Genomic DNA, 25,257 nt, shown 5'->3' on the forward strand with positions numbered 1-25,257 from the left:
TTTTCTTGATTCCTTTTTACCATGGCAAAATGTGTATACAGTGGAATGTATATATCATAAACACAAAATGAGATGCGTTTTGTCAAATGTGTGTAACTGTCTAACTTAAACCACTTTGTAGTTATACAATATTACTATTATCTTGGAAAGGTTCCTCATGGCCCTGTACAGCCAATCTGCAGCTCCCTCCAACCCTGAGACAATAATTGTTTTTTTTTTTTTTTTTTTTACCATATGTTAGTTTTCCCTTTCTAGAAATCCTTACGATTGGAATTCTAAATTATATACCGTGTAAGACTTCTTTCATTCTCTTTCCATGTTGTTGTGTGTGTATCACTATTTTTTTAATTGCTGAATAGAATTCCATTATATGAATATGCCACATGTTCGTCAATCCCCTATTGATAGACACCTGACCCTTGTCCAGTTTTTGGGCTATTATGAAGAAAGGTGCAATGAATATTCATGTAAAAATCTTTTTGTGGGCATATGTATTCATTTCTCTTAAAGATTTAGGAGTAAAATTCCTGGAAGAGTTCTTGTCTCACATTTTCTCCAGCATGTGGTATAGCCAGTCTTTTAATTTTATCCATTCCATTGGGTGCATAAAGGTATTTTATAACATTTTAATATGCATTGTCTTGATGATTACTGATAGAGTACAGTTTCTTGAGCTTTTTGGCCATTTGTAAATTTTCCTTTGTGAATTGGTGAAGTATTTTTTATATTGAATTGGCTTTTATTATGAACTATAGGAGTCTTTGTATATTCTGGTGGTAAGGACTTCATTATTATGTGTTTTATAGATATTTTCTTGCAGCCTGTGACTTGCTTACTTATTTCTTCTTTTAATAGGCAGAAATTTTAAATTTTTTAAAGTCTATCTTTTCTGGTTATTGCTTTTTGTGTCTTGTTTACAAAACTTGTACTCAGCTAGGAGTCACAAAGATTTTCTTTCATATTTTCTTCTAGAAGTTTTATAGTTTTTGGAGTTACTTTTATATTAGGATTTATCTTTAATTTGCTCTTGTATGTATAATGAATGATGTAAAATTGAGGTTTAGTTTTTTTCTAGAAGGGTATCTGGCACTATTTGTTGAATAGGTTTTATAAGAAGCCTTGAAATTTTGTATGTATATCTTCCAAATTTTTCTTAATTTTCAAGATAACTTTGGATACTGTGTATATTTCCAATTTCATACAAGTTTTAGACTTAGTTTATCAATTTTTATTTTTAAAAATATCTAGTAGGATTATGATTAGATCACATTGAATCCATACATCATTTGAGGAGAATTTGCATCTGACAATGTTGAATCTTTGACATTAATAAGCATACTCTATTTAGTATATTTATTCATTTATTTAGGTCTTCAATTTTTTGCAATAGCAATATTTTGTATTTTTAGCATAGAGATCATTTATGTCTATTGCTAAAATCATTCCTGAGAATATTTAATGTGTTTCTAATGTTATAAGTGAAATTGTTCATTTTTAATTACATTTTTCATTTAATTTACATTTTCACATTAATTGTTTGTTCCTAATATATAAAAATATAATTATTTGAAATATTTATCTAGTATCCTGAAAACTTGCTAAATCATTAGTTTTAGGATTTTCTTAAAATTGGATTTTCCACATATGTATCATCTGAGCTTAGAATAGTTTTACTTTTCTGTTTTCCAAATTTATGCTTTCTTTCTTCCTTTGTATTAATGTTTGCACTGCACAGGGCCAATAAAACAATGTTAAATAGAACTGGTGAGAGTGGTCATCCTTGTCTTATTCCCTACGTGAGGAAGGAAGAATTCAGTATTTCTTTGGTAAATATGTTAACTGGAGCTTTTTCTTAGATGTCTTTTGGCATCTGGAGACTCAGTTCTCAATGAACAATGCTCTGGACACCAACTGGGTTTCCTATGATTCCACTCAATTCTGTCACTGTCTACCTGGAGACAGCATCAGATTCCTTAGGTTAAAGTTTCTGTCTTTTTTTTTTTTTCTTAAAGATTTTATTTATTTGAGGGTTAGGCATCTGCCTTTGGCTTGGGTCCTAATCTCAGGGTCCTGGGATTGAGCCCCAAGTAGGGCTCTCTGCTCAGCAGGGAGTCTCTCCCTCTCCCTCTGTGCCCTCTTCCTCTGTGCTCTCTCTCTCTCTCTCTCAAGTATATAAATGATCTTAAAAATGTATATTGTATTTATTTGAGAGAGAGAGAGAGAGCACAAGCTGGAGGAGGGGCAGAGGGAGAGGAAGAAGAAACTCCCCACTCAGTGGGGAGCCCGGGATCATGACCTGAGCCAAAGACAGATGCTTAACCAACTGAGCCACCCAGGTGCCCCTAAAAGTTCAGTCTTATAAAACTGCTTTCCATTCCCCCTTCAGATGCCAGTCGTAAGCCCAGGCTATTACCTGTGCTTCTGACTGGCTCTAAATCACAGATTCCTATGACCCCCTCCTTGGATTTGATTAATTTGCTTAAGTGGCTCACAGAACTCAGAGAAACATTTTACTTACTATACGGGTTTATTACAAGAGGATGTAACTCAGGAACAGCCAGATGGAAGGAATGCATAGGGCAAAGTATGTGAGAATGGTGCGGAGCTTCCATGCTTTCTGAGGGCCCCACTCTCCTAAATCTTCTTGTGTTCACCAACCCAGAGGCTCTCTGAACCCTGTGCTTTTGGTTTTTTATGGAGGCTTCATTGCCTGGGCATGATGGATTAAATCATTAGCCATTGGCAATTAATTCAACTTCTAGTCTTTCTCTCCTCCCTGGAGGTCCAACCTTCTAATCATATGGTTGGCTCCATTGGCACCCAGCCTACATACTTAGGTGAGATCTCAAAGCCACCTCATTAACGTAACAAGACACATTTTTTTTCTCTTATCATTTAGGAAATTCCAAGAGTTTTAGGAGCTCTGTGCCAGAAACAGGGACCAAGACCAAATGCATACTTCCTACTATAAATCATAATATTGCAGATGTCTTTATCAGGTTGAAAATTTCCCTTATATTCTAAATGCGTTGTTAGTTTTCAGCATGAATTGGTACTGAATTTTGCCAAATGCTTCTTCTTCATCTATTGAAGTAATCATATTTTCCCCCTTCACTCTATTAATATGTCACTATCTCACTCTGTCAAATTACAGTGGTTGATTTTATGTATGTTTCTAGATTGGTTTTCTAAAATTTTAATGAGTTCTGCATCTGTTTTCATGATGGATATTGGTTTTTAATGTCTTCCAGTTCTACTATTGGGGCTGTGATTACCTCATAAAACAAATTAAGAAGTAATCCTTTCTTTTCTATTTTGTAAGAGTGTGTATATTTTTTTTTAACTTAAATATTTGGTTAAAACAGTAAAAACATTTGAGCCTGAGTGGTTTTTGTGGGAAGGATTTTGTTTAAGAATTCATGTACTTTTGGGGATGCCTGGGTGGTTCAGTTGGTTAAGCATCTGACTCTTGATCTCAGCTCACATCTTGATCGCAGGGTCATGAGTTCAAGTCCCACACTGAGCTCCATGCTGGGTGTGGAGCCTATTTAAAAAAAAGTGTGTGGGGGGGGGACATTTGGGTGGCTCAATAGGTTGAATTTGGGACTCTTGGTTTTCATTTAGGTCATGATCCCTGGGACATGTAATAGATTGGGCTCCACATCAGTGCGGAGTCCGCTTGTCTCTCTCCTGCCCCCTCTGCCCCTCCCCTGCCCCATGAGTGCATACACAGGCTCTTCCTCTCTATCGCTAAAATGAATGAATAAAATCTAAAAAAAAAAATTCAAGTACTTTAATAAATGAAAGACTATTCATATTTTCTATTTTATCTTGTGTTAGTTTTGGTATATAATATTTAAGGTATATGCCCTTTTCTTCTGAACTGTTAAATGTATTGGCATAAAACTGTCCTTCATATTACCTTATCCTTTTAATTTCTCTAAGCTTGTAGTAGTATCATTTCATTTCTGTTATTGGTAATTTTGTTCTTTTTTGTGTATGCTAGATTGAATTAGCTAGGAGGTTAGCAAATTTTTTGCCATTTTTAAAGAAAGACATTTTAGCTTAAGTAATGTCTTCTGTGGTTTTCTATTTTCTATTTCCTTGATTTCGGTAACTATCTGCAATACATCCTTTCATCTACTTTCGCTTTATTTTGCTCTTCTTTTTCCTCTTCTTAAGGTGGAATCTTAACTCATTGATTGTGTATCTTTTTTTCCTTTCCAATAAAAGTGTTTAACACTATAAATCTTTTCACTAAACACTGATTTATCTGCATTCCTTAAATTTTGATATATTTTTATTTCTACACAGTTTGAAATGTTTTCTAACTACTTTTAGACCCAAGTGTTACTAGAAATAACATTTTCTTTTAAATCCCAAATATTTGGCATTTTGCTGAGTATCTTGTAGTTATCTTTATGTCATATTATCATGTTTGCATTATTTATAAATAAACTTTAAAAGTTTAGTAATGTTATATATGTATATAAATACAAAAATAAAACTTAAATCACAATATTAAAAATATTACTTTCTGACCCATTTCAGCGGGTCACTGTGGAATTCCAGAGCTCATTGTGAATGGTCAAGTCATTGGAGAAAATTATGGATACAGAGACACAGTTGTTTATCAGTGTAATCCTGGTTTTCGATTAATTGGTTCTTCAGTAAGAATATGCCAACAGGATCACAATTGGTCTGGTCAGCTCCCATCCTGTGTGCGTAAGTAAGCATGACAGAAGTAATTAGAAGCCTCTGGTCTCATATAACTACCCATATTTTTTTCTTAGGTAAGATACACACACACAAACAAACACACACATAAAACCATCCATAAAACCAAGAAAGTGGAAGAAAATATTGGAATGTCTGTTATTATTTATGTTTTATCATAAAGACAAGAAATTAAGTTCAGCTATTCTAGTATTTAATATGAATATACAATATTTATAAATGCATATTCTTATGTGGAAGGTATATTTTTGACAAATGTTAACTTACAAGGATTTAATTCCTTGAGACCAATGTGCAGCAGCATCAGTATTTTCATAATGTGATATTATGAAACTTTTTATAGTGAAAATACTTTGGATACTTTTTTTTCTAATAATTATGATGCTGTGGCTGTCATATCAAAATCAGATCCTGATGGAGTGTAATTAGTGGGGAAAAAACTTGTTAGACATGATATGAAGAACTATTGTTCTCATTTCAGTTCCATTACTAATTATATGTGCTAATGCAGGTCATTTAATCTCTCTAGGCCTTAATTCCATTATACATAAAGTGAATGGTTAAAGGTATTTATAATTATCTTTCCTTTTAGCTTCAAAATCCATCTTATTCTTAAATCCATCAAGATTACATATACACAGCTGATGTAATTATAGTATTTTTTCATAAAAGTTTATATGAAATATTTAAAATCTATTTAAAGTTTTGTTTTACAGCACTCTTTTCACTATTTTAAAATTCATATGAAATTGTGTAACACTATGTAATTTGGGAATTGTTTCAATAATATCTCTCACTGGTTCAACAGGTATCTATCTGACCTTTTAAGTTAATTTACTTATGAACTCTCACATGAAGAATAAAGTGGGATGTAAAATAAAAGTTTTATGTTATTATTTTTTAAATACAGCTGCTGTGCTTTGTGGTTTCTATGTGTATGGCATAGATTTGCCCACTGTGCATTTAATTTGAATGTAATAGCACAAAAGTAAGAATAGAATTGAATATTGATATTCAATACTTTTATTTTATTTTACTTACTTATAGTTTTAAAAATTCTTTTACTTTGCTTAATCCATTTAATCTCCATCAGTACACAGTATTTCACATCACAGTCTATCTTATTTTGGACTAGAAAGGCAATTATCAATGTGTTCCGTATTTTTTCTTTCTCCTGATCATTTCCATCCACAATTACTGACATTTATATCAAAATTGGTGTTAGAAAATGAGAATAAACCTGTAAATATGCTGTAATTATAACATCTTATGATCATACTATAGACATTCTGGAGGCTTCAGATAAATAATGCGTGGGACTTTTAGCATGGATTCACAGGAAATACTTCATTTATTCGGTGACTAATTACATCCATATTTATAGATTTCATTGTCAAATTTTTATTCAAACAAAACATATTTATTAAAGTTCTAGTTTCATGGAAAATACTTCCAGGTGTTGAAATTTAATAGAATAATGGACCATAGAGTTAATAATTAATATTGCTTTTCTAAGGGGTGTGTGTGTGTATGTGCGTGTGCACGTGCATATTCACACAGACTGATGATTTAAAGACAGCACAGTATGCTTGGGTCTGTCCTAGATTTTTTTCCATTTCATCTATATTCAGGCATAGCCAACTAATACCACTGTTTTTCTTGTTGAGTAGTTGAGACTATAAAAGAAAATTGGCCCTTGGGGTAAAACTGGTTTCTTTATTGATAATTTTAACAAGAATAAGATGCAGTTAAATTTCCAAATGAGTAGGTTGACATTAAAAATACAGCTGAAAAATAATTGCTCTTGGGTCATTTCAAAAGTACTAAAAGTGACTATGGTTTTTCACTGTGCCCAGTTATGAAGCACTATTACTGGAGTTGCTTTGATTAATAGAGTGAGATGATGCAGTAAAACAGTTCACAGAAATACAGTTGTTTGGGAAAAGCCTAGCAGTACATAAAATCTAGAATAGAACTATAACCCTAAACACATTTAAATAATTTATCTAATTGATACATTACTTCTAAACAAAATTGTGCTAAATTATCAAGTATCAATTGTGAAGAAAATAAGCCAGTAAAATCAACACGTTTACAGTGTTCATATTGGTATCTCAAAAGAGTAAGGAGAATGCTGCTACATCATGCAGTATTTTTATTGTTTATTTTATATAGTCACATTAATTCTTCAAGCACACTTTGCTTGCCAATCTACTATTCATAAAAATTAATTGTATAAATAATACGAAACTATTTCAAAATTAAATACAAAAAACTGCCTTTATGGACCTTCCATTCTTAAACTTAACTAGAAAAGGAAAATAGGTTCAGTTTCATTCCTTTCTGCTTCTAACTAGTGACATGAACTTCAAGCATTCCCAGATTTCTTTGAATTACAGTATTTGTCCAAAAAAACAAAAAACAAAATAGAGAGAGAATGAAAGACACCATGAAACTTTAAACATCTCTGTACCACTAGCATGAAATGATCACAATTATAAATATTTGTCTCTTTACTAATATAATATTTCTATTCTATTAGACTATTTTGAAAGCATTCTAAATTGCTCCCTTGCAATAGTAAAAGTACTTTAAATATGTTTTCACATAAAAGTGGTCTTCTTTCCATTTCGTTTGAAATGATTCAATGTAACTGTCATGTGATAACTGATAACCAAATATTCTGCTTTGTGCTTCTCCTCTCCCCCACCCATTGCTATTAGCTGTTAGCTGTGGTCACCCTGGTAGTCCAATTTATGGAAGAACAAGCGGCAATGGATTCAACTTTAATGATGTGGTGACATTCTCTTGCAATATTGGGTATGTTATGCAAGGGCCAACAAAGGCACAGTGCCAGGCCAACAGACAGTGGAGCCATCCTCCACCAGTGTGCAAAGGTAAACGTCTAATTATATTCCAGTTTAAGGCATGGTAATAATATGTCTGTGTGAGCATAGGTGACAACATTTGAAATAACTTGGTCAGAATAATAGAATGTTTTCAGCTAATAAAACAGAAGGATTTAATATTGATGTCCTCTCATTAGCTTTGCTGTCCTTTTTCCTTAATTTTTATCTTATGTTCTTAAAAGTTAAAATTAGCAGGTTTTACTTTTTGGGTGGGGGCTTTAAAAAACTTTTTAGTTAGTTAACATACAGGGCAGTATTGGTCTCTGGCGTAAAATTCAGTGATTCATCACTTACATACAACACCCAGTGCTCACCACAACGAGTACCCTCTTTAATCCCATCACCCATCTAGCCCATCCCCCACCCACCTCTCTCTATCAACCCTCAGTTTGTTCTCTATTGTTTAGAGTCTCTTATGGTTTGTTTCCCTCTCTCCTTTCTTCCCCCTACCCATATGTTCATCTGTTTTCTTTCTTAAATTCCACGTAAGTGTGAGATCATATGGTATTTGTCTTTCTCTGACTGACTTATTTCACATACCATAACACACTCTAGCTCCATCCATGTTGTTGCAAATGACAAGATTTCATTTTTTGATGGCTGAGTAATATTCCATTGTACATATTATCCATTATCCATCCAAAATTATCCATTCATCGGTTGTTGGGCATTTGGGCTCTCTCCATAGTTTGGCTATTGTTTTTAATGCTGCTATAAACATCAGAGTGCATGTACCCCTTCAAATCTGTATTTTTTGTATCCTTTGAATAAATACCTAGTAGTGCGATTGCTGGATCATAGGGTAGTTCTATTTTCAATTTTTTAGGAACCTCCATACTGTTCTCCAGAGTGGCTGTACCAGTTTGCATCTCCACCAACAGTACAAGAGGGTTCCCCTTTCTCTGCATCCTCGCCTACACCTGTTGTTTCTTGTGTTTATTTTAACCATTCTGATAGGTGTGAGGTGGTATCTCTATCTCATCTTGGTTTTGATTTTTATTTCCGTCATGATGAGTGATGTTGAGCATTTTGTCATGTGTCTGTTAGCCATCTGCATGTCTTCTTTGGAAAAGTGTCCATTCATGTCTTCTGCCCATTTCTTAACTGGATTATTTGTTTTTTTGGATGTTGAGTTTTATAAGTTCTTAATAGATTTTGAATACTAACCCTTTATCGGATGTCCTTTGCAAATATATTCTCTCATATAATAGACTGCCTTTTAGTTTTGTTGATTGTTTCCATCACTGTGCAGAAGCTTTTTATCTTGATGAAGTCCCAATAGATCATTTTTGCTTTTGTTTCCCTTGCCTCTGGCGATGTGTCTAGTAAGAAGTTACCAAGTTTTATTTTAACTGCTTAGCTTTATTATCTTGTACCTATTTTATGACTGCATAGAGAAAGTCATTTAGATCATTTTACTTGTGGTTTGCTTTATGATTAATGGAACTTACCTTTGGCATTTATTTTTTCATATTTTTCGGGAGACTGAGTCCTCATTTACTGTGATGCCAACACTGGAGGCTTCTTTATTGTTTTTTTTTTTTCTATAGAAACAGATTAAAGAGATTTTTGCTGTTTTTCCATTTGCAAAGAGGTATGATATATTTTATACTGTCTGAGAAAATACAACCAAATTATAATTTTTCTACATGCTTTATGGTTTGTAGCTTAAGGTATCATTCTTTACATCTGTACTCAGTAGAATACTTATGGAGTTACTATTGTTCAAAAAGTTTTGCAGAAAAGTTTTCCTTTTTTCTATGTTTTCAACCACATGGCTTTCACTTTATTATCTATGTAGCCCATGTATTAATTTTATTCCTGGAATCTTCGGTTTGTTTGATTAAATTTACCTTTGAAACTCCATTTCTAATGGAAATCTATGTAGATCTGTATATATTATTGCAAACATAACTTCCAAAATTTGACATTTGTTTAGTGGTGAACTGCTCTGATCCTGGAATTCCAGCCAATTCCAAAAGAGAAAGTAAAATAGAACATGGAAATTTCACCTATGGCACTGTGGTATTCTATGACTGCAATCCTGGATATTTCTTATTTGGATCTTCGGTTTTAATATGTCAACCAAATGGACAGTGGGACAAACCTTTACCAGAATGTATCAGTAAGTAGATAATGTGAATTCTTCCTTGCGAAAGTGCCATGGAAGCAACATGGATTATTATTGTCTTATAAATTATGTAGAGCTATATATCAGAAGGATCTTGTTTGTAATTATTACTTTAATTCTTGATTTTATTGTTTCATTTTTTGAAACTATGGTCCCCTATATTCTGCCAATTCAATGCCTGAATGCCATTTTTTATTAATATTAATGTGATTCTTTGATTTTGAGCTTTGATAAAGCAGATAGACTATGAAAAGCAGCATCTGTTATAGTCTATGATATTACCATACCTAAGGGGCATTACATTTTGATTTTCTTTTGTACTAATATTTTAAATTTCATTTAAGGCAATATTAGTCTTAATGTAAACATCTACCAGGGCTTTAGAATACTTACAGATTTAGACAAATGTGTGACTTAAAACTTACTGATTTAAACATTTATCATATTACAGACACATATACATATAAATGCAGTAAATGTTGATACACATCATCTTTCAAGTCAGTGAACATTTATTTGAGTGCATTTTGTCATATGTTGTGTTGGAGTTGTAGAATATAAATAAGATAAATTGTAGCAGATGTGCATAAAATTAGCACGTGTAGTAAGGAAATAATGTGAGAACATAGAGAAATGAACATGAATTTGAAATATTCAGTTAGTTATTAAGTCTTAACTATAGCTATGTCTCAAAAAATTGATGAATCATGATAAGAAGAAGTTTATAGATTGAAGGAGTGGTGTGTCAAGAAATCATTGTGCAAGTAATTTGGGGTTGTACTAAGTTTCTAAATTATAAAATTATTTTATGATAATGTTTTAGTTAAAGGTACTTTATGTTTACAGGGTGGGATTTTTTGAAAATATTGTGACATCATTCATGCACTAATGAAGAAACAAAACTTCATGCAGTGTTCATTAAATTTCAGCTTCTATAGCAAATAATTCAATTGTTGATCTTTTTCTTAAAATGTATTTCACTTCTTTGTGTAGACAGTGTGGTCTAATAGTTGAGTAATTCACTTATTTGACTGTGTGCCTATAGCATTCAAGTTAAAAATCTTTCATAAGACATGTAAACATGAACTCCTTCACATTTTCTTAGCTCTCATACTTTTTGCCTTTCTTTATTTCCTATAGCATCTCTGGTAGTGTGCAAAGTATTCAAGGGTTTTATTAAGTTTATATCCCCTTATGTGCCATTTGAAACTCTGGAGTCATATTGCAATCAGTATTTTTCCAAGTTATAACTAAAAGGTGGTACACAGTTAGTTCCCAGGTTACCTCTAGGTTATAAAGAAAATTCGACAATGCACTGATACCTGATTCTGCTATGCTTAGTAGTGTTTTAGTTAACAAGCCACTGAGTGTTTTCTTTGTACAGCATGATTTATTCATTACTGGCTGGAAATGGAATTATTCTAGACTGCATTATTAGATTGTGTGTCACATATCCATCTTCATTCCCTTTCCTTTACCTTCAAAATTCTTCTCTTTTAATTTCTGTATGGGCTCATTTTGAATCCTATATAGCATTGTAGGTCCTTATTTAGATTATCCACATTACTCCTCTCCTCTATCTAACTTGCATATTCTTGTCCAGGCACATACATACTTTAAACCCATGCACATGTGCATACAAACACACACTCACCACCCCCACATATAACAGACTTATGCTGACTCATTTATGCTTGCTTACAGTGTTCCTGCTAAACACGGGTGAGTGGGTTAACAGGATGGCTCATGTAACTGCAACTTCCATTTTATTTTTTATAAGCCAGTTTTCACATGGATTTTTTACTTGTGGAGGCTAGGTATATTTGAATAGATAATTTACTTCTGATTTATTTCATAAAACATGGTGCAGGTTGTTCGATAGGAGATATAAAAAAATTTTATATTCAATAATTATGTATTGTAGTGATTGACTGTGGACACCCTGGCGTTCCTCCTAATGCAGTCCTGTCTGGTGAGAAGTACACCTTTGGGTCCACTGTTCACTATTCCTGCACAGGAAAGCGTACCCTTCTAGGCCAGTCATCAAGGACTTGCCAATTAAACGGCCATTGGAGTGGATCACAACCTCATTGTTCAGGTACCTCTTGGAAAATTGGACAATGTGTGTTGGGAGTTACATTATTATTATTATTATTATTATTATTATTATTATTATTAGGAATATATACCCAAAACAATAAGAAGAGATAAAATAATACATTTTTTTAAAAATCTCATGAGAGAAGCTGCAACATAGTTTATACATTTATTGGAATACTTCTTAAGGCAATATAAATTCAGAGCACAAATTAATACTCATCTTGTAGATGATAAATTACAGGTATGTTTTGAGCTGTGTTGTAGCTATGTAAGTAACTACGTTCAGGATGCTACTGTGTGTATTGTGCTTTTGTTCATTAAAATGAACTGATCCATTTTAGCAGATACAAAATGTTATTTCAAGATTTTCAGTTAGAGTTCAGTTCTTTTAAACTTTCTATACAATCGATTATTTAATAACATATTTTTAAAATAAAGCCCTAACTGTTTTAGATTAAACTAAGCCAAGTTTTATGAAAGATATTTACCACTCCTGAGTTTCTATAACCCCAATAGTTAACTTATAATAAGTGAATATTGAGGCTATTTAAAATTAATAATTTGTTTGCAGAGTATTTGATAGGTCTTTTCAGCTGTTTAAGCCACTGCTTTTCTTAAAAAATATCAACTAAATTTTAGATCTGTGTTGTCTCCCTATTTGATGCTACTTATATATGTTCTTACCCATCAACTAAATGTTGGTGCTTATTTTTCTGCCTGTTTTTTATTTATATATTGCCCATTATTTTTATATTATTTTATCTCTGTGGAGATCATGTTGATGACTTACTAGAAGTTGTTTACATTGTTTTCCTTTTAGGAGTAAAAGTTATGAAATGGTTCCTTATCTCAGAATCTCCTTGTAATTAGTGGTTAGTCCCTGTGAACTGACTGCCTGGGACTTCAAATTTAATCTATAGATTTGAAAAAAACTGTTACTTCTAATGTGACTATAAAAATGATTTTAATGAGAATTAAAACTCTTATCTTGGAGTAACTCATAGTTAACTCAGATAACTGATTATACATGAAAACATAAACTTATATGCATACATCCCAATGTATTAGGAAACTGCTACTGAATTGCAAAGAAAAAATGCACATAGATATTTAAAAGTGAAATAGTGACCTTAAAGTTTTGTGTGATTAATATTACATCACATGAAAATGAGGAAGTATAAAGAAGGATTCCAAATACACTGGGCATGTCAAAAAAGGCATCTGGACAGACAGCATTTTCAATGTATATGTCTTCCAACTTTCTCTCTCTCTCTCTGTCTCTCTCTTAACATGTAATAATACTGTGGCAACTGTGATTAGAATTATTTAAGACACGATAAAGGGACTGAATAAATCCTTAACACTAAAATGAAAAGATGAACACCTAATCATGAGCAAAATCCTTATTAGGAACTTAATCCAGAATTTTTTATCTTTGTTTACAGTTTATATTTTCATATTGGAAAAGATACAATTCATTTATCTTTGGTCATTGGCCATTGGTAGAGAAAATCAGGGGGTGAAATTTTAGGCTACAGGAAATACTATATTGTAACATTTACATTTTCCTGAACATTACAGTTCTAATTTAACAAAAAAAGATTTTCAGCAACTAGGAAATTCAAAGAAGGAAGCATACAAATTACCAAGTCCAGTTTTTAATTTTAGTTTTATACATCCATTGTCATTTGAGTTCCTAGTACTATCAGTTATAAATTTTCCATTAACTTGTTTATTAGACAGGTTTCAGAAATACTAATGAAATGTCTTTAACCTGTTTAATAGGCCCAAATATCACCGATACAAAAAATAACGCCATACTCTGCAACTATTTTCTTTTTCATTTAGGCTTATTTTTGTGACTGGAGTTGGATGGGAAATGTGAATCATGATTTTACCCAGTAACTTGTCATATTAAAACACAGCATGCACAAAAACAAAAGGCTACAAGAATGTTGGATTAAATAAATCATGAACATAGGGAATGTTTAATGACATAAATTAACTTAAACTCTACTGAATTTCAGGTGATGCTACGGGCACATGTGGGGATCCAGGTACTCCTGGGCATGGTTCTAGACAGGAAAGTGATTTCAGAACCAAAAATTCTGTACGTTTTGCTTGTGATATTGGTTATATCCTTCACGGCTCAGAAGAAAGAACATGTTTAGCCAACGGCAGTTGGACTGGAAGGCAACCAGAATGCAAAGGTAATCTAAGCAGAAACTAAATATATTGAAAAGTGTTGGAATTTAATGTGTATCCAAATTCAGTTGGTTACCACAGGTGAAATAACTCCTGCCCATTCGTCCTGTCCCCAACCTTGGAATAAAAGCATCATCCTATAAAAGAACTATGATAGGTAATAATTATAAAAAATATCTCTCATGAGCTATTTATGCACAAAGATTGTTCATGTCATAACAAACATCTCAATTATAAAAGTTAAAAATATTTGTTAAAAGGGTTTATTTTTTTCCCCTTTATCACAGTGCTTTACATAATAGACACTATCGGGGAAAAATAGATTATTCTTAACATTACCTCAAGATCTGTTTCAGTTTTCAGGAAAAATATAGAAAGATGCCTAAATATATATGAGATTTTTATTTATAGAGTACAGTTGCTAGTAGCTAGAATCCTTAAAATTTTTCAGTATTTGAGTAAAATTCTTAATCATTCTGACTGGCTCAGAGGTAACATAATTAAATCTTTACCAGATTGGCTAGAAAATGAAGTGTTGCTGAAAAATTATCCTTAAATTTAAATTGTTCTTTTTGAGATGACTTTAGTGCAAAAACTAAACTTGCAAAGGTGCTTATGAAATTTACTTGATGTTATACCAAATGTATTGCTTTTTATAAATAGGAAATAATTAGCAATAGAACCTTCTTGACAGGTTCTTGATTGATTATATTTCAGAATCTTTTTATGATGTTTAAAATTAGTGTCCATATTCTAGGAAAGATAGTTATCTTTTTTCTTTAACTTCACCAAATTTAATCTTAATTAAGAGAGACTTGCAGCTTAGTTACTATATTATAGGGAAACTAGTTGAGAAACAATGTTGCTGAGCAAAAAACATTAAGTAAGACTATTTCTCAAACTTATTTTCCAAAGGAAAAATCTCTATAATTATATCATATATGACATGGGTGATATCTAAGCCATCACTTTGTTCAGCTGAACTGCAAAATGTTTTTTAGATGAAATGTGTGGTATTGACTTTGTTTTGTTAGTATGTACATTATGGATAAAAAAGAACCAGGAGTTATAGCAAATATAACAGAATTATCATTTTTCTCATGGATGGAACTCATATAAATCATTTAGAAAAAGAGATTCTAGTAGATGAATGGACAGAGGAAATGAACAGAAAATACAGAAGAGCCCAAAAAAAAATTGCAGCATATAGAAAAAAATTCTACATAACTAGTAATAAGAAAATTATAATTTAACATCAAAGCATCGTTTTTCACCTATTTTAAAATGAAATTCTGGTGTATGTGCAGCAAAACTAGAACTTTAAAACACTTCTAGAGGTTTTTTATTGTTATAATATTTTAGGGTAATTTGACAAAAATCCACATTTATCCATAGAATATATATAGCTTTGATTTATTAACTTTTGAGGATTTTTTCCTAAAGAAAATAAAAGTATCAAAGAAAACACACAATTGTAATGTTGCAATTTTATATTTCTAATTGATTATGACTAGCAACAACTGGAAAGAATTTGAGAGCAATCAGAAAAATCTTGCATATATATATCATCAATAAATATTAGAATAAAGGCCATGAGAAAATGTAAATCATGTAAAAGTTAAAAATTAAGATTCAGAATTATGCATTCTAGTAAAATCAAGGCAAATGATATTTATTTGAGACAAAGTATAAAAGGCAATACACAAAAATGATTATATAGAACAGAGTGGTGGAATTTGTAGTATTTTTATTCTCTTTATTCCAAATGTTTTGTAATATTATTTACTTTAGTAACTTACAGTAAAATACAAAACCTTTCATAGACTTTATGGATGTGATGAATAAAACACATGTGAAAATAAAAATATCAAAAAAATGTGTTAAAATAATTTAATAAATAGAAAAATACAAATTTTTTTATTATGTTATGTTAATCACCATACATTACATCATTGGTTTTTGATGTAGTGTTCCATGATTCATTGTTTGCGTATAACACCCAGTGCTCCATTCAGTACATGCCCTCTTTAATACCCATCACCAGCCTAATCCATCCTCCCACCCCCCTCCCCTCTAGAACCCTCAGTTTGTTTCCCAGAGTCCATAGTCTCTCATGGTTTGTCCCCCCCTCTGATTCCCCCCCTTCATTTTTCCATTTAAAGAATATAGCATGTTGACAAACTGACAAGGATTTTTAAAATGATGGGGATGCCTGGGTGGCTCAGTCAGTTAAGTATCTGCCTTCGGCTCAGGTCATGATCCCAGGGTCCTGGGGTCGAGCCCTGCATCAGGCTCCTTGCTCAGTGGGAGCCTGCTTCTCCCTCTTCCCCTGCCTGCCACTTGCCCTGCTTGTGTTCCCTCTCTCTCTCTCTCTAACAAATAAATAAAATCTTTAAAAAAAAATGATGGTGCATGATGTTGCAGAAGATGTGTGAAACAAGCAAAATTTTTTACACTATTGATACAAGTGCATATAATAATTTGGGTGATTCTATATATACTTCAAAAATTTAAAAATATTTTTCAAAATTAAAAATTATCCAGGCATTCCACTTCCAGAAATTTATCTTAAAAATACCATGTGGTATTACTCATATTTGGAATTTAAGAAACAAAACAAATGATCATAGGGGGGAAAAAAGGGGAAAACCAAGAAACAGACTCAGCTATAGAGAACAAACTGATGGCTACCAGAGGGGAGGAGGTGGGGGAATGGGGATTAAGGAGAACACTTGTGATAAGCACTGGGTGTTGTATGGAAGTGTTGAATCACTAAATTGCACACCTGAGACTAAGATTACACTGTATGTTAACTAATTGGAATTTTTTAAAAAATTGGACCGATGTACACAGTTGTATATATAAGCTAGAGTATATTATAACTATATTGCTAATGCTTTTCAAATCCTTCTTGTGTTGTGTCGAGGGTCATGGTACATAACAAATAAATATGACCAGATTGTTATTTTAGGCAGGTACTAACGAATATAGAAGAGAGTAATTACTCTTGACAAGAGATAAAAATGTTTACTATATCATATGTTCTCCTGAAAATATTACCTGGAGCTTGACTTTGTTGTATATGTATGAAGTATGTACATTTCCTTCATACCCATGCACACAAACATACAAAGGAATGGCAAAATTGAATATTTAAGATGCAGGGAGTAATATAGATAGTACTTCTGAAACTGTAATTACATTTCTTATTCATAAAGAAAGCCATAAATTCTGTAAAGTACTAAAATACCTTCTTATACTACAGCAAAATTTAGTATGACATTTGACAAAGGCTTGCTTTTAAGATATTTTTAAAAATTCACTTATGGCATTAATGGCAAATAGTTAAACATAATACAGAATAATTAATCATATAAGGCATTTGTGACTGTTGTTTAGGATATGTTGCAAACTTAATGCAAAACATTCCTAGAATTTAGTTACTTGGTTTTTATTCAGTTTATTTTTTGTACACCTTGGCCCAGAAATAGAGATAATAAAGTCGTAATGCAAATCAGTTATATGCTTACATAAATAAAAATATACATGGATGTTTATAATACTTAAATTGTTTATTTTATATCTATCCTCCTACAGGTATAATTATAATAAATCTCTGTTGCATCTTGTTGTTAACATCTACTGCAATTTTACATGAGTTGCTTTTTAGGCAGACACTCTTATAATCCTTCTTTGGAAGATTTTGTAGTACCCAAAGGCAATATTCAAGTAATTACTTTATTTTGTAAAGTTTTTACCAAAGCTACTAACAAAAGTCTTAAAAAAAAAATCTGTTATATGATTTGCACCCAGTAATTAATCTAATAGAACCAATATAAATTCATCTTGAATTTCAGCTATTTATAAAAGATAATTTAATGCTTATTGCAGACGATTTTCCAGCTCCTTTGGATAATTTGAAACAATCATTTAGTCACTAATTTTTTGTGAGAGGAATTCTAAAACCATTGTTAATATATACTCTGACCTGTTTTGTTTTATAGCTGTACAGTGTGGCAACCCAGGAACGACAGCCAATGGAAGAGTCTTTCGGATTGATGGCACCACGTTTTCCAGTTCAGTTATTTATTCCTGTATGGAGGGATATATCCTTTCTGGACCTTCCGTCAGACAGTGCACAGCGAATGGAACATGGTCTGGAACTTTGCCTAACTGTACAAGTACGTTTCTTCTTATTTTAAACGATCACTAGTTATGTGAAAAATACTGGAGTATATAAATGTGTATGTGTGTGTTTTGTAAATTAATCAAACCAGGCAAGGTTGTGAATATTGGTATTGTCTTTCCAATTAAAAGATGGTAGTTGTGTTATAGTTAGAAGGCACACTAGTGACCTTAAGAATCCGTTGACTTACCAAGGTACAGCAATTGGCAGAGGAAAGAGGAATCCCAGAAAATCAGTGCTGTTAAATGTAATTTAACAGTTTTTTTAAGAACAGAGATTAATTATCAGATGTAATCCAGATTAAATATACAAAGAAAACAATTTTATTTTGTCAATCTAACACACATCAATAACTGACTTGGTTTTTAAAATTTGTAAATGAGGAACATGTCGTTTCCAAGACTCAAAAAGGTATTGGGCTTTTTTTTTTTTTCTTTTTAACGTTATGCTGTGGCGAAGGTCAATGGTTATTCTTAACAGTGTCAGTGGTGGAGCGGCCCTTGGCTGACCTCATAGTTCCCAGAAATTTCACTGAAAAGACAAGCCTTATACTGTGTGTGGGCCAATGACTCATTCCTTTTATTAAGCTCTTTTGTGAGTGTTTGTATTTCCTGAGTGACTGGCTCAAATGAATCACCCCAGAGGAGGATGCCGTCAAAGTCATGTCATGTCCTATCTGTGTAGCTGGAGAAAGCCGCTCATAGTTACTGTCTTGCCTGTAAAGATTGTGCGCAATGACCGGGCTGTTGCGGTGCCTCGAGTGTATGGTATCTCTTCACAGTTGACGGCAGACCATGGCTAGGAGACTATTGAAATAAGCGCTGAATAGAACGTATGAGCTACATCTATAATAGCAAAACACTTGCCAGGTGTTGATTGGAGTCAGAAAAAAGTAATTTTCCTGGCCCTATGTCAGCCCCAGATATTGTTAATTCTAATCTTTTGGGTAATTCTTTACCCGACCTTGGGCAGATCCTCACAGACTTGATGAATTTTGATGAATACTCAAGGAGCTCTCTCCCTAGATCTCTCTTTTTTTCTGTGCATGTCCTCTCTGGTACTCTCTCTCAAACTCTACCCATTTTGTTGTCTCCTGACTCTCGGATCCGTGTTTTCAACTCAGCGAGTCAGCTGGGCTCTGCATGGGGTTTTTCTCCCTGTACCAAAGCCTGAAAATTCTCTTAAGGCAGTAAGATGGGGCAATTGCAGGACTCACTTGTTTTCTGTCTCTCAAGGATCACTGTGCCTCTGTGCTTTGTTGCCTGATGAAACCTTGTTTTTCTTTCTTTCTTTTTTTCTGGTTTTGTCAAATGGAGAATAAATTCTCCCTGATTTCTCCACTTTGAAGGAAAGAAATCCTTTTGCTTACTTTGCACATGTCTCATTTTTTTTGTGATACTGAAAAATCTAACAATTAGCAAATATGCTTTACTGTTTCCATACTACACTACCCCATTTGAGCCTTTAGAACTCTATCCTTCTGTCTTTTAATCATCAGTTCAAATGACACATTTGGTTAAACCTTCTCAAGACACTTCTTCCTCATACCCCTTTTAGCTAAAAGGGATCTCTCCATGCTGTATAACTCCCCGCCGCCCCCACCAAAGGCAATAGCTTATACTGCTAAACCGTAAACTTCATAGGGCAGTAGTAACCAGATCTGTTTATCTCAGTGACTTTCTAGGGTGGAGCACAGAACTGAATATACAAGAGTAACTAAGTAATTACTTGTTGGCTGACTGAAATATCTCATTTGAGTTTTATTTTAACTATGAGTTTACATGACTTATAATTTCATTCCATTTTAAAATGCTTGTAGAAAGGGCTGGTAATTTTGTAGATAACAGGGCTCATAGTTTCTGGAAGATAGTATGCATTTAATATACAGTTATCAAAAAGACTAAAATAATGAGTATATTCAGAGTAAAGGAAATCTGCTGAATAACACATCTTTTTTTTCCCCCACAAAGAATAACAATTTAATTTAGTCAAGGATAAATACTTAAGTCTTTTATTTAAGATGTTTTCCAATTTTAGTAAAGATAAATAAACATACTCCAGTTTTTGAGACTGCAAATTGCATTTAATTGAATTGTCTTCGTTTTTCCCTAGAAATTTTAAATCAAGTTTAAAATCACCTAATTCAAGACAGATTGGTTACAAATAACATATAAAAAATATAAAGAAAGTTTCTTTCCTTATGTCAGTTCTTCAAGGAGAAACATTGTGTTAAATAAGGTATTTCAAGCATTAGCTTTTAAATGATGAATCACTAAAAAAAAAAAAAAAGGATGAATCACTATTAAATTAAAAACTGAGAATTTGTAACAGTTGACTCACTTTATAGGCAAAAAAGTGCCAATAGCCCAGTAGCAATCCAAACCAAAAGCGAAAACAAAAATATTCCTAAAAGATGAGCACAGAGAGAGGTTTCAATGGAAATCAAAATGGGCTAAACTTCTATAATTAAAGAACTTAACATATTCATAATGCTTATATGTGGTGCTCAAACTGAATTAGAACAATTGTCTTAGATTTCTTCTCATTAATTTGCAGTGGAAGTCAATTTAAACACATTATTCAAAGAACCATGTAATTTTGGACCTGGAAGAGATTGTATCATAGACTTGCACATGTAGATCAGGAAACTGAGGTACCAAATTATTTAATTGACTGACTACTGTCAGAACCCACTGCTGAACAGTTATTTCTACCCATACATGGATGGAATTTTCCTTTCAATTTAATTATTTCCTATATATACCAGAAAGGTTAAGTTTGAATAATAAATATTTATAATAAATTTTGATTTAATATAATTGCCTTTTGTAGGCACCTTTTTTTTTTTAGCCTCTAAACATGAGGACCTAAATAAGAATTTGAAATGAATTAAATTATGTATAAAGAAAATTTAAAATGCCTAAACTAATATTCCAAACCAAACCAGCAGTTTTTGGCAAACCCACCTAAACAAAACAAAACTTCCCTTTTTTTTTCTTTCCAATCAAATTGTTATTATTTTTACTCATAAAGAATAATATCTATCATTGAGTGTTTATTGGTCATTAGGATTTGTGCTAAGTACTTTACACAAATTCTCTCACTTATTTCTAATAACAGATCTATGAAATAAATACCATTAGACTTTCTGTTTCACATTTGAAGAAATGGTATCTTACAGGGGAAACACAAGTGTCTTCCTCATGGTAACACAGTTAGTATATATAGGATCTAAGACTTAAACACGTCTATTTGACCTAAGAAGCAATTTTCTCAAGTTCATCTCATTCCCTCCTTTTGTAGTTTTCCCCCTCTTTGTTTTCTTGCTTTATTTTCTGTCTTCACTAGAATGGTCAAGCATATTTCACAAGGCATAAATGTAAGACATTACTTATAATGCATGTGGAATTGTTTCATTAATTTATAGCCTACTCTTCTCTAATTTTTTTCAATTTCTCAGCATTTACCAATTCGAGTTTTACAGTTATGTCATCTCTTAATGAGTTGACCACTTGTAAGATTTATTTTTGTTCAACAAGCCTTTCTGCTTAAAATTACAATTTCCTCTATATATCTTGTCAATAATTTTATTGTTTATCTCAAGATGAATGTCCAAACATACAGTGCAAATATATGTTAATAATAAATCTGCAAATCTTGCAAGAGATGAAATATTTTGATGTGATGAGTCAAAGGAAATGTGAATCAAGCTAGTGTTGAATCATATACATAATCAATGACAAAGTGGATATGCTAGAATTGGAATAATATTAACTGAAAGAGTCAAAATCACCAAGACAGATGATATGATAAATGTTTCAATACAGGATGATTTGAATATGAATTAACAGAGACCCTTGAGGAAATTAATAAAGCCCTTAAAATATAGGTGAATGAATTATCCATTATAATGTTATGGTGAAAGTAAAATAAAAAGAATTCAATTCTATTTGGATTTTTTCTACTTTTTTTAAAATAAAATTTTGGTCACTCTCTTTTTTCCTGGGCTTATCTTTAGAAACTAGTTCCTCTTGCATAGTGAAAATCAGAGTGGTGATCTAATTTTTAGAATATAATTTTATTTTTTAGCTTATAGCAGTTTATTTTTTATCTAAAAATACAGAAATGTAGTTATATGAGGTAATTGGACTACTTATGGATTCAGTTAATAAAAAATCATTTACATAAAATCTATTATCTTTGGGTACTTTCCTAGGAACTGAGAATAAAGAGTCCAGTAAGTAAGGTCTCTGGTCTCTAATATTTCATAGGCCAGTGAAATAGCATCAGTATTCCAAGTGGTTTCACCCTTTTGAGTATTTTCCACCAGCGTGATTTTGCAAATGTACCTTCATTTGTTTGACTGGCCGGTAGAAACACACACACACACACACACACACACACACACACGCACATTCCTTTTCTGGTCTTAAAAAAAACACAGTCCAATCCCATGGGTAAAACTGCCTTGTTCATGATTTTTGGAAACACTTTTGGAATAAACATAATTTAATAATGGTATTGCCCCCTTCCTCCCCCTTCCATATCTAGCCAGAGTAGAGATGTTGGTAAAAGGGTGAAATTTCCCTCACATCAATTCTACCTGCTAATATTCAGCCAGCTTAAGATTATAAATGAATTGAGAAATTGCATATTTAATTAACCTTTCTCTAAAAGATGCCTCACGAACAAGAACTCTTTCCCTCTTCTCCAGACAGGTCCTTATTGAACCCACTGCCACTTCTGGAGCGTTAAGCTTCCCCCACATAAACTAGTTTTGTCTTGAGTAGGTAAAAGAATATATCATGAGATCAAGGTCATGCATCCAAACATCACGCACACTTTGGCAGAGGAATTATGTTGAGAAACATCCATGGAATTAAACCAAGTTGGAAGGAAAAGATATTTGCCGTAATACCAAGAAGCTCGTAAAAGTACTCTGATTATAAAATTTGGTGAAGTTCTTTTCTGTGATGGTCAGAATGAGAGAAGATATCTAAAAACGAGGCACAAGCAAATACTCATTTAAAAATGTAGTATAGGATCCTTACCTTTTGATGTCTTAGCAGGCAGAACCACCTCTGATAACTAAGGCACATAGGGCACATAGTATTTTGGGAAGAAGATACAATCTGTATCAGGACAGGGCTTGTCAAGTGCAGTAAGGATTGGCTTTCAGTGCTGAAAAGAAATACATTCATTTGTTTCTTGGAATTTTTTTTTTTAGCCCACTAGGATTCCTTCCAAAATGATTAATGCCCTGTATCTGGCAGGTCTTGTCATTTGGGCCAAGGACAGCATACTCAGTCAGATCCAGTGATAAATGAATCTGAGGCTTTTGTTCCAATAAGCAGGACAGAAATGGTCCTTCCTGGATCTTTGTTACCAAACTTAGAGTTCTCAAAGATTTTTCTTTCTTTTTTAATTTTTTTTGGGGGGGGTAAAGAATGGTTCAGGGAGATGGAACTACTCTCACGCAGGAGAACGCTGGAAAAGATATGCCCAGCATGAAACTGGGTAAAGTGAAGCTAAAAAAAAATCATCTAAATCTCAAGGAGAGGGAGCTATCTCTCAGTGTTAGTGGTTCTCAGGCAGGGGTGATTTTGCTTCCCAGGGGATATTTGGCAATGTCTGGAGATATTTTTGGCTGTCACAGTGTGGCTGAATGAAGTGTGCTATCAGTATCTGGGGAGTAGAGGTCAATGCTAAACATCCTCAATGCATAAAGCAGCCCCCCCCATTTAAATTTAATTAGTACCAAATGTCAGTAATACCAAGGTTGAGGTTGAGAAAATCTACCACTGAGATCTAAAAAGGAAACCAGTGTTTGAATTGGGAGATTATATAAAACCAGAAGCATTATCAAAGAAATGACCACCTTTCTGGTACTTTGTTCTGCTATAGTAGAATTATTTTATGAGCCTGAAACACGGAAAAGCAAATGTGTAATTATGTCTGAGTGAGAATGTCCATTGTTGCATTGTCTCTAATAGAAAAACAATGAGATTAATTCAAACATCCAGAGTTTACTTATATAAACTATATTGCATGTATATCCATGTAAGGGAATAAAAGTGTGAGCAATGGGATGCTATTTTATTTAAAAATGCGTGTGTATCATTCTCACTTAAGAAGTTAAAAGAGAAAGTAGTTTTGAAGTGGCATAGACTAGAATTACCACAATTATGTTTTATTTTTAGCATAGAGATTATCTCCTTAGACTTATCATAAACGATGCCACATGGGCATCAATTGCATGATAGAAGCTAATAAGAAAAAAACTTCCCAGAAAAACAAAGTCAAACCTTTAAAACAATGTATATTTTTTGAGAATTTTAGCTAATCATTCCTTACATATCATTCACATATTTATTCTTTAAACAAATATTTACTTAATCTTTTATAATGAGTGAAGCACTAGACTCGGCCCTGAAAATATAACAATGTAGAAAAGAGACAAGATAATTGTCTTCCTGGAGTTTATTGGGGTGTGTGTGTGTGTGTGTGTGTGTGTGCGCGCGCGCGCACGCGTGAGCTTAGGGGTTTTGGTGACCTTTGAAAAAATTTTTCTTGCAATGAAGCACAGCATTCCGTCGTCATGCACTCATGTCTCTGAATTTTAGGATAAAACCCTAAAGACCCACTATTCTAAGGTTTTGCCCGAAAAGACCAAAAGCCTCTTTTTTGTTGCCAAAAACAAACTGGTGGTAAATGAATTGACGTGTGGAGCAGGTGCTGTTTACAGAGACTGTTGCTATTGGAAACTGTCTCTTTGACTGGCCTTTGGTTCCCTAGGAAGCCACCAAACAAATCCTTGTGAAGCTGTAGTTGTCAGGCATTTCATTCATGATGCTGCCTCAATGTGCAAACTCTCCCTTGTGCCTCTTTGTAAAATAACCCCTCTGTCCTCTCTTTCCTTGGCTGCATCTCAGCTCATTGTGCCTTAGGATCAGGTTAGCTCTGCTTTCTTGCCAGGGTTCTGTCTCAGT

At 33.0% G+C, this 25,257-nt stretch overlaps 1 protein-coding gene across 6 annotated transcripts in view; it reads left to right on the forward strand.

The window, feature by feature from the left end:
* The window catches only part of CSMD3 (CUB and Sushi multiple domains 3), a 1,190,044-nt gene that overhangs the window by 1,124,603 nt on the left and 40,184 nt on the right, over positions 1-25,257 (forward strand). For all 6 annotated transcript variants that reach the window (XM_078072078.1, XM_078072080.1, XM_078072079.1 and 3 more), the window contains 6 exons: positions 4,552-4,725; positions 7,461-7,634; positions 9,586-9,771; positions 11,702-11,875; positions 13,905-14,087; positions 18,087-18,263. In XM_078072078.1, coding sequence (XP_077928204.1) covers positions 4,552-4,725; positions 7,461-7,634; positions 9,586-9,771; positions 11,702-11,875; positions 13,905-14,087; positions 18,087-18,263 — 1,068 coding nt within the window. The remainder of the gene's footprint in view (positions 1-4,551; positions 4,726-7,460; positions 7,635-9,585; positions 9,772-11,701; positions 11,876-13,904; positions 14,088-18,086; positions 18,264-25,257) is intronic.

Source organism: Halichoerus grypus, chromosome 5 (assembly GCF_964656455.1).
Source record: "Halichoerus grypus chromosome 5, mHalGry1.hap1.1, whole genome shotgun sequence".
Taxonomy (NCBI): Eukaryota; Metazoa; Chordata; class Mammalia; order Carnivora; family Phocidae; genus Halichoerus; species Halichoerus grypus.